At 38.2% G+C, this 10,469-nt stretch overlaps 2 protein-coding genes across 2 annotated transcripts; one reads left to right on the forward strand and one right to left on the reverse strand.

The window, feature by feature from the left end:
- Positions 1–5,526: 5,526 nt before the first annotated feature.
- On the forward strand, positions 5,527–7,943 carry LOC118516970. Its single transcript, XM_036062798.1, has 4 exons — positions 5,527–5,791; positions 5,856–6,264; positions 6,332–6,648; positions 6,711–7,943. The coding sequence occupies exons 1-4, from the start codon at positions 5,662–5,664 to the stop codon at positions 7,892–7,894; spliced, it is 2,040 nt and encodes a 679-aa protein (XP_035918691.1). The 5' UTR covers positions 5,527–5,661; the 3' UTR covers positions 7,895–7,943.
- A 1,053-nt stretch (positions 7,944–8,996) lies between these two features.
- On the reverse strand, positions 8,997–10,068 carry LOC118516976. Its single transcript, XM_036062801.1, has 4 exons — positions 9,611–10,068; positions 9,445–9,518; positions 9,250–9,366; positions 8,997–9,163 (listed from the first exon to the last, which is right to left on the reverse strand). The coding sequence occupies exons 1-4, from the start codon at positions 9,616–9,618 to the stop codon at positions 8,997–8,999; spliced, it is 366 nt and encodes a 121-aa protein (XP_035918694.1). The 5' UTR covers positions 9,619–10,068.
- Positions 10,069–10,469: the final 401 nt, after the last annotated feature.

Genomic DNA, 10,469 nt, shown 5'->3' on the forward strand with positions numbered 1-10,469 from the left:
GTGATAACCGTCCGCCATCAGCGGTTTACATTCGATGTACATGGTTCCGGTTCATTTTATGAGCAGGGTTCATTCAAAATGTAATCAAACAGAATCCAAACATAAACAAGTTATCCTCGAAATAGTTTGGAATTTCGTAAATCTTTTCCAGGAAGTTTCGTTAACGAATATATTTACCAAAAAATTTACGAAAACAGGGGAACCAGATAACTTGGGAAATGGTGCTGTTTGCTGTGTGAAATCGACAGAAATTCACCTTCTGAATACATACACCTTGTTCTAAATACATACACCTTGCTCTAGATACATACACCTTGGTTGTGCCTGGGCAGTGTTATGTCACTGTAGCAGTGTCGAGCTGTCATCCGGTGCGCGTGGCACTCTGTGCAAAGTGCGCTCTGTTTTTATATTGTTAAAAAAGTGGGTCAAAATTGTGCTTGATCCACCAGATATTATGCAAAATGGAGGTAAAATGGCAAGTTTTACAGTACAAAAGTGAAAACGGCTCCAAAATCGGTGAAATAACGTGTATATAAGTGGCCTATGGTTCCAGCACATAAGTGCGGTAAGCAGACTCAGATGGACACAGTTTTCCCGGTGATAGTGAACCGATCGGAGCGCGGTTTGTGTTTCAGTTAAGTGATAAATGGCCAATAAAGTGGTTTCAGTGAAGAAACGGTGCATTTCCGCTGCTTTAAGGACGAAATGTAGCGCGTGTAGGCCACACCACCAACAACAACAACAACAACAAGCCGTCAAAGTTGGTTGGCAAATAATTTCCCGGGTTTGGAAGTGAGTGAAAACGGTCGATAAGGTGGCCAAAATGTGCGAAAGCTACGTGGTCCAAAAAGTGCATCAGTGGTGGGGGTGATGCAGTGTCGGGTGTGTGTTTTTGCGGCCAATTTCGCACGGATCTGTCCGGAAGCGGTCCTTTCCGGTGTGGTAGTGTGCAATCAATTGATCGAACCCAAAAAACCGCAGTGAAAAACGTCTTAAGGGGACTAATTAAGTGATCAAACGGAGGTGGCAGAAGTGTGACAGTAGTGTGACAGCACCACCACGTGGCGGATATACCGCGTTTAATGCAAAAGTGTAAATAACTTGCTCATTTATGGATCGAATTGAGTGCGGTTTGAATTGTAGTGATGTGAACCGAGTGTGCAATCCGTTTCCGTCGGAAAAACGGTGTAAATTCGGATATTTATGAAAATTGTTTGGCTGACGGCTCTCCGGCTTCCGAATTTTGACACAAGCAAAAACGGTTTCCCATCGCACAGAAATCTCCAGTACCCAAGCGACAAAAAATAAAACTGCTCAAATTGCAAGCAGCTTTTCTGGTAAAATCGGAAGTGTGTTCGGAATAGCTGTTGGTGGCTGGGAGGGTCTGCTGGGACATGTTGCAGTTGCTCGACTACTGATCGAATATGGATGCTGGAGCCAAAAGTGCCACGTATACTTTGGTGTAAGATTATTCGTCACAGCGTCTTTATGAGTGGATTTAAGTTGGCGAAAAGTGCTCGATTTTTTTCGAGCGTTATTTTAATGAATCTAAGCGTTCGCGAGTACTGCTGTTTTATTAGAATTGTTCGGTAGCTTAAAATACTGCTCTAAACTGCTCAAATATCCAGACAGGTGCAAATAGTGCATGATATATACTTTGGAGTGTGTGTGTTTACTGGTTCAGAGTGGCTCTAAGAGTAAAATGAAGTGTGCGATAAGTGCTTGATTTTAAGCACTGTTGGAGTGACACAAATTATCGGTAAGTGCGTGTGTTGTTGTTTGTGATGTTAGGTAGGGCTTGAATAACTGCTCGAATTTGCTGAGTGTGTTTGGTAGTAAGCGTGAAGGTGACAAATGTGCTAGGAAGGTGTTAAAACTAATCGTTTTGCGGTCAGTGCTTCAACCGCCGCATTTCAGGATTACGACGGATATCGGCAGTTGTACGCGAATTGGGAGTCCGGATGGGTCGCTGTATGTGAGTATTGCGGTGATCGTTTTATGTTTTCGCCTTGCTGCTGTTTGTCACACATCAAATTCAAAGCAAAAGTTTTATCGTTCAAGCAGAACACGCAATGTGAACCCCATTTTCCGTGTGGTTCCTTTTTTGCTGGTTAAAGGTAATTATTATTAGTAAATTGCACATTTTTCCAAATGCAATATATCTAACAATTTTTTTATGAATTTTAGATGGATGCGAAGAGCTGGAAGGTAATAGTAACAAACAAGTACAGTAATAGTAACAAACAAGGAGATGTTGCGGAAGCGTATAACAGGCCTGGGGGTCCAGATGGATGTGATGAATGAGAGAATGGACAAACTCATCGCAATGTCGCGGCAAGGGGAGTAGAGCCAGGTCGTTTCTAATCATAGTCAACCATAGGCACCTATGCCCACCTCTGAGACAACATTGCTGCTGTAAATTAAAAGCAACGTGCGGGCGACGCTCTAAATGTAATGATAGGGCTAAGCCTTTTAGTGTTTGTAGTGATGGACAATAGAAAAAGACCACTCCTTTACCCGATTTTCAAACGACTGCTTGCGATATTTTTACAATGTACAATTTAAATTGTTTGAATTATTATAATTAATATTATTATTATTATTATCTTACAAAACTTTGGCAAAAGCATTCTCAACATCATAAATTTTCATGTTCATTGTATTTTTTTTTGTCAAAAATTCACAAAACATTGAGCAAAAAAAACTTCAATGGAGTTAACAAAAATTTAGACTCAAATCAATTCAACGTTTTTATAACAAAGCTAGACGATGTGAAGGTTGAAAATGCGAAAGAGCGGATGTCCAAGACTATAAAAGAAAAATTTGGTCGATTTTAAAGTGTGATAAATAAGATTATTTTATTGTACAAAATGTTTTGGTCATAGTGTCATGGGAGTAACAAAACGATGCTTAAAATCGATTTATCGTTTGATCAAATGATAGAAACGACTTGCTAACATTTGAAACTAAATTTTACAGAAAAAACTTAGTTGATCCGTCGAAATTCGACACCATAACCTCAGCTTTACGTTTGTAAAACATCAAATCTGACACTCTGATGATCTCAGACTCTGATGGAAGTCTGATATCAAAAACTGATTTAATTTCCTTTGAAATTCAGTATTTTGAATCATGTAACTAATAATTGAATCTTTCACCGTTCTCATCGCTCTGTCCACTTATCCATTAGATTGTGGGGGGCAAGGTGGTGATTTGCTGACTTTAGTACCTTTTGAATGTTAAAATGATTTTTACTTCCCTGAGTTGAAAAGAGGCCCATTGTCTAACACTTTTTCTCGTGGCATTCTCAAACATGTGAAAAATATATCTTGCTCTTGGATAACACGCTCTGCCCTGATACTTGTCATGATGTTAGCTTCTGTAAACAACGCTAAATTTAACTTTACTTTGTTTCGGAAGTACTAAAAGACCGAAGGCAGAAGTCCGACACAAACAACGATCTTGTCCGGTCGGCAGGCGGTTTCTGAATGCCCAGCCGCGGGGACATTTTGTATTTATTTCCATTTGACATATTTAAATCAAGATATATGCAGATATATAAAAACATAAGGTACTTAAAACTATGGGAGCCTACAGTTGTATGAATTTCGTCAACTATCACTTGTGAGCTATTCTCGAAGTAACAAAAATCTATGAGTATTCGCTCAAATGGACTTAAATTTTCTTGCCATTTAGTGGCGAATGTGTCTTTCATTATAATCTGTCTGGATGAGAGATTGGAAAAAATAATGACGTAATAGAAATCCCGATCCATATTCTTCCACCATGGTTAGCTACTTGCTGCCATTTTCATCCTCTTCGCCAGCGTGGCGTGGTTTTCTCTTTCAGTTTGTATGGTACTATCACTCTATCATGGAAAAGCAGCATTCCGTTTTCGATTCCCAAATAACTCTTAAGCTTAGCGTAATCTTTAAATTGACTCTACACATTTTGTGACCATCCGTATTTTACGTTCTTATAAACTTGTTGCATTGTCATATCGTTTTTCTGACACTTCCTTACCATTTTAATGTCTATGTGTGAGAAGTACTGCTACTGTGATTTTCTTTAACGCGCACACGTTCCGTTAGGATGCGGATTTCAATCTGAACTTTATTCCTTGATCCTTACTAGCTAACCTTACTTTTATACTTCTTGCACTACGACTTACATAACGTCTTCTACACACTACTATTACTATTAAACATAAAGCCATTCTTTCGCGCGTTCTCTTCCAGTTCGGACCGAACAGAAACCTTCCGTCTCCTAAACATACGCCATAAGTCCTTCCGAAAGCCTTCCGTGGATGTAAATCCGTTGTGATAACCGTCCGCCATCAGCGGTTTACATTCGATGTACATGGTTCCGGTTCATTTTATGAGCAGGGTTCATTCAAAATGTAATCAAACAGAATCCAAACATAAACAAGTTATCCTCGAAATAGTTTGGAATTTCGTAAATCTTTTCCAGGAAGTTTCGTTAACGAATATATTTACCAAAAAATTTACGAAAACAGGGGAACCAGATAACTTGGGAAATGGTGCTGTTTGCTGTGTGAAATCGACAGAAATTCACCTTCTGAATACATACACCTTGTTCTAAATACATACACCTTGCTCTAGATACATACACCTTGGTTGTGCCTGGGCAGTGTTATGTCACTGTAGCAGTGTCGAGCTGTCATCCGGTGCGCGTGGCACTCTGTGCAAAGTGCGCTCTGTTTTTATATTGTTAAAAAAGTGGGTCAAAATTGTGCTTGATCCACCAGATATTATGCAAAATGGAGGTAAAATGGCAAGTTTTACAGTACAAAAGTGAAAACGGCTCCAAAATCGGTGAAATAACGTGTATATAAGTGGCCTATGGTTCCAGCACATAAGTGCGGTAAGCAGACTCAGATGGACACAGTTTTCCCGGTGATAGTGAACCGATCGGAGCGCGGTTTGTGTTTCAGTTAAGTGATAAATGGCCAATAAAGTGGTTTCAGTGAAGAAACGGTGCATTTCCGCTGCTTTAAGGACGAAATGTAGCGCGTGTAGGCCACACCACCAACAACAACAACAACAACAAGCCGTCAAAGTTGGTTGGCAAATAATTTCCCGGGTTTGGAAGTGAGTGAAAACGGTCGATAAGGTGGCCAAAATGTGCGAAAGCTACGTGGTCCAAAAAGTGCATCAGTGGTGGGGGTGATGCAGTGTCGGGTGTGTGTTTTTGCGGCCAATTTCGCACGGATCTGTCCGGAAGCGGTCCTTTCCGGTGTGGTAGTGTGCAATCAACCCAGGCTGCAAGGAACATATGAATAGACCAAATCCCTCTGTTTACAATACTAAGTCAGCGAGTTCATGAACTTTATACGGCTTTTTACCTAATAATAAATAGTAAAATCATAAAAAAACATATAGAAAACTCATGTCTTTATTTAACATGTACATTTTATTTGGTTTTAAAAGATTTTTCATTAATTTTCAATTTTAATCTAAAAATCGAGAGTAATGATATTGTTGATATTGGTTCCCTGATCAGCGATTGTTGTTGTTTTGCCTGTCAGACTGGCCGACGCGCTACAAAAAGAAAACTTCTATCCGTATAAACAAAAATTTTCCGAGTGCTTCTTAATTACGTTTTTGCTCAGTGCCTTCTAATATCACCAATCTTGTAAAAATGAGTGACCAATTCACTAAACGAGTAAAATATAATTCATATTTGTATCGTTATCGCGATGCGACAGAGCGCCGAGCAGCTTTGCTAGAGCAGAATGACGAAGAGCTAGCTGCAGGAGGAAGTTCATACGGTATAAGACGGGCAAATATCATTGTTAGTTTCTTTTATAACATGGCATATGTTTTGTTTTCCAGTTATTGGAAGCAACCAAGGCGCAGGCGATGCACCTATGGATTATCATTCAGAAGGATCTTCCAATGTGATGGCAGAAGAAGCCGGTGAAACGACAAGCGAACCTGAATGTGATGAGTTTGTTACGGACTATTTAGTTGAAAGCTCTGACGATGAAAGAATGGACACAGAACGCACAGAAGGGTATGATGTAGAAGCCGAATTACGTCGATGGGCAATATCCACCAATCAATCGTATAATTCTATAAGTCAAGTTATGGAAATCATACGAAACGTGAGTTCTTGTAATCTTCCAAAAGATGCTAGAACTTTGCTGAAGACTCATCGAAATGACTCAAATGAAGTTGTAACGATAAACGGAAGTCAGTATTGGTATAACGGAATAAGACGATGTCTGCTCAACGAACTAAGGTGCGTAGCTAATAAAAGTTGTTAACAACAATCTTTACATAACAAACGTTACGTTTTGTATTTTCAGCCGCAGCGATATAGCTCTCGATTCGTATTCTAAGCTGGAACTTAATGTTTCTATTGATGGATTACCCATATTTAAAAGCAGCAATCTTCAATTTTGGCCAATATTATTCAACGTTCATAACATTCCAGAAGTGCCGGTAATGACCATTGCAGTTTACAGCGGATCAACAAAACCAGCAGATATCGATCAATTTCTTCAGCCCTTCGTTGATGAACTTAACTTCCTTATGGAAAATGGAATAACCATCAATAACAAAAAGATTTCCATAGAATTACGTGTCATTATAGCTGATTCACCTGCTCGAGCATATATTAAAGGTAAGACAAAATATAAGATTACGTTGAAAATTGTATGGAACTTAATATACTTTTTTAAATAGGTGTTGCTGGTTTCAACTCACGAGATGGTTGCTTGAAATGCGCAACGAAAGGAAGAAGCCTTAATGGAAGAACTGCATTTTCCAGTTATACTGAACTTGAGCGAACAGATCATGGGTTCAGATTACGAATTTACGAAGGTCATCATAAATATTGTACTCCATTGTTGAAACTAAATAACTTCGACATTATCAAACAAATAATCGTCGCAGATCAACTACATTTGATAGACTTAGGTATCACCAAACGCACGATCGTAAGTTTCATGGAAGGAAAATTTGGCGTTAAAAAAAAGCTTAGCAATACACAAATTAACAATTTGTCTGCAATGCTGACCAACATCAAACTTCCTATTGAAATTCACAGAAAGTTCCGTTCAATGCGTGACTATAAGCACTGGAAAGGCTCAGAATATTCCTCATTTCTATTTTATGCCAGTTTCGTTATACTCAAAGAGATAACAAATGAAGAACAATACAAGCACTTCATGCTGTTCTTTTGTAGCTTAACTTTGTTTTCCTCAAATGTTTACAAAGAACATTGGCCTTTAGCAAACACGTTGATTCAACTTTATGTAAAACATTACGCAAATATCTATGGCCCGGAATTTATTTCAAGCAATGTACACAATCTGCTACATATATTCAAAGAAGTTGAACAATTTGGTCCAATTAGTAGCATATATTCTTATCCATTTGAAAACCATTTGCAGCATTTAAAACGTTCATTGCGTTCTGGCTGGAAATGCTTAGAGCAAACTATAAATAGACTTTCCGAAAAAGAAGTTTTTAACACTCGTTCAGCTAATCTATGTTTAAATTTCCCTTCTGTTCATACCAGAACTGGCACAGTAACATTACATGTCCGCAAAGCCTTTCTTTTAAAAACTGGGGAACGTAACGAATGGTTTTTGACCAAAAGTGGTAATGTGTGCAAATTTATCACTGCACATGAACAATACCGTAACATAAAAATTGTTGCGAAAAAATTGTCTCAAACAGACGATTGTTTTGTATATCCTTTGAATTCTAAATTTATGCATATGCATCATGGAAACCTGAGCGATCTGGAACATACGGAATTGGATGTTAATATTGAGGATATACGATGTAAATTGGTAGCTGTTCCCCTTTCCAAAGAAAATGAGTATCAATATGTTCCATTAATTCATACCCTCGTAGGCTAATATTTGCATTTCTTAGATAATAAATAATTAATATGATTTTCTTTCTGTATCGTTCTTTTTAATTACTATAATTTATGGATTATAACATTTCAAAAATTTACATATTATACATGATACATTTTTCATGAGTTTTTATTATTAACATACATATTACATCATATTACATGTATTTAAAAAAATAAGGACACTTAGTAAGTGAAGGAACTTTATAACAAAACAAAAAAACACTAATAATGAGAATGTTGATGTCTGTGGTGCGTGGATTTAATCTTACCTTCTAGGTTCAGTCTTTGGCGGGCATGCTTCAATTTATTTTGGAAGAATGTTTTAATTTTTTGAGGAGTTGGAGTTACTCCGTGAAAGGTTCCAATGTGCTTAAATAAAGCAAGAATATTTTTATATCCAAACAACGGAATTTTTTGGTTCGGATGTCCAATTCCCGTCCAGCTCATCTCTATAACAAACTGTCTGGCAAATATGATGTCCATCGCTGAATGAAGCCTTTCTTCCGAGCTATCTGTTGGCAGCTGGCATTCCAGATATTCTTCAAATTCTTTTTTGTACTGTTGATCATTAAGCTGCTGATCCACTGCATCCAACATTTCTTTGGATGCGATCGGTTCCCAGTTGAATGAACTATTTGTTACCAATCCTGGACGAGGAGAGATTTTATCTAAGATCAAGTCCAGCTTAGTTTTAATAATTGCTTGATTTTTCTCAACAACTCGAACCCTGTTGGCGTGGTTAGTTTCTATTTCATTAAGTTTCTGGTCCAAATTTGTAATTTTTTTTGTCATGTCATCCATTTTCTGTCCAATTGAAACTAAAAGATCGCGCAATCCTGCGTCTATAGAAGATTTTGTTGTCTCTAGATTTATGGGACTATTGCTGCTTATGGGTTTGGAAATGTTGGGTTTGTTGGATGCGGAAAAAATGGAATCCGAAATGGATGCGGAAACATTGCGGTGAACGATGTTTGTTGCAGGTTGGATGTTCTTGGATATATTTTTTGCCGTTGGTAGTTGTTTTATAAAATCTGGATGTAGTGTTGGTTGTGATGAGGAAGCTGTAACACAACGATGAAAAACAATACATATTACTTTTAATACTGCTCCCAATCTTTTAAACGCATGCCGAGAAAACCATACAAACCTGCGGAAACACTGCGGTGAACGATGTTTGTTGCAGGTTGGATGTTCTTTGATGTATTTTTTGCCGTCGGTAGTTGTTTTATAAAATCTGGATGTAGTGTTGGTTGTGATGAGGAAGCTGTAACACAACGATGAAAAACAATACATATTACTTTTAATACTGCTCCCAATCTTTTAAACGCATGCCGAGAAAACCATACAAACCTGCGGAAACACTGCGGTGAACGATGTTTGTTGCAGGTTGGATGTTCTTTGATGTATTTTTTGCCGTCGGTAGTTGTTTTATAAAATCTGGATGTAGTGTTGGTTGTGATGAGGAAGCTGTAACACAACGATGAAAAACAATACATATTACTCTCAATACTGCTCTAAAGTTTTATGAACCAATATTTTTTATACCTGTAGGCTGCGGCTTCTCGGATAAAACATATTTTCCGTCTCTCATATTGAGCACCACAATCTTGCGTGGTGTGCTAAATGATTCGCCACATCGTTAAAACACGAACAAAGAGATAAATATATTATACATCGAATCCTTTGTTACATGTATTTTAAAAATACATACTTTTCCATGTTGCTTGGTTGCTTCTCTTATTGGATGTTTACGTCTCGACACAACACAACCGCAATAGCTCACACGGATCAGATGGAGGACAAGCAACTCGGTAAGCACAAGTTCAAATCAACTTATAACCCTATATAATTGATAACACAGAAAAAGATAGGATAGCCACCGGTAAAGGGGGGGTACTACACACAGCTATGGCATATGAATGAATAAGTATGAATTTTAAATAAATGACAGCTATAAGAAAAAAACAAGATTTTTTTTCGTTTTTACTTGCTTGAAAACGGCACGTTTTTATTTTCTTTACCAACCAAGTTGTATACATTAAGACCAAGATGTATACATTACCACGCCATGACAGTTGGTCCGATGAGGTGTTATTAAGACGTCTTTTCGTGGTCTTTTCGTGGGTGAAAAGACCACGAAAAGACGTCTTTTCATCTGTCATTTGGAGCCTGGGAATTGATCGAACCCAAAAAACCGCAGTGAAAAACGTCTTAAGGGGACTAATTAAGTGATCAAACGGAGGTGGCAGAAGTGTGACAGTAGTGTGACAGCACCACCACGTGGCGGATATACCGCGTTTAATGCAAAAGTGTAAATAACTTGCTCATTTATGGATCGAATTGAGTGCGGTTTGAATTGTAGTGATGTGAACCGAGTGTGCAATCCGTTTCCGTCGGAAAAACGGTGTAAATTCGGATATTTATGAAAATTGTTTGGCTGACGGCTCTCCGGCTTCCGAATTTTGACACAAGCAAAAACGGTTTCCCATCGCACAGAAATCTCCAGTACCCAAGCGACAAAAAATAAAACTGCTCAAATTGCAAGCAGCTTTTCTGGTAAAATCGGAAGT

This window comes from Anopheles stephensi, unplaced genomic scaffold (genome assembly GCF_013141755.1).
Source record: "Anopheles stephensi strain Indian unplaced genomic scaffold, UCI_ANSTEP_V1.0 ucontig423, whole genome shotgun sequence".
In the NCBI taxonomy this organism is placed as follows: Eukaryota; Metazoa; Arthropoda; class Insecta; order Diptera; family Culicidae; genus Anopheles; species Anopheles stephensi.

Coding starts and splice junctions, on each gene's coding strand:
- LOC118516976 (XM_036062801.1), bottom strand. Junction 9,367..9,444: donor CGAGAAGCCGCAGCCTACAG/GTATAAAAAATA, acceptor GTTGTGTTACAG/CTTCCTCATCACAACCAACA. Junction 9,164..9,249: donor TCACCGCAGTGTTTCCGCAG/GTTTGTATGGTT, acceptor GTTGTGTTACAG/CTTCCTCATCACAACCAACA.
- LOC118516970 (XM_036062798.1), top strand. CDS start 5,662: ATGAGTGACCAATTCACTAAACGAGTAAAATATAATTCATATTTGTAT. Junction 5,792..5,855: donor TGCAGGAGGAAGTTCATACG/GTATAAGACGGG, acceptor TTTGTTTTCCAG/TTATTGGAAGCAACCAAGGC. Junction 6,265..6,331: donor TGTCTGCTCAACGAACTAAG/GTGCGTAGCTAA, acceptor TTGTATTTTCAG/CCGCAGCGATATAGCTCTCG.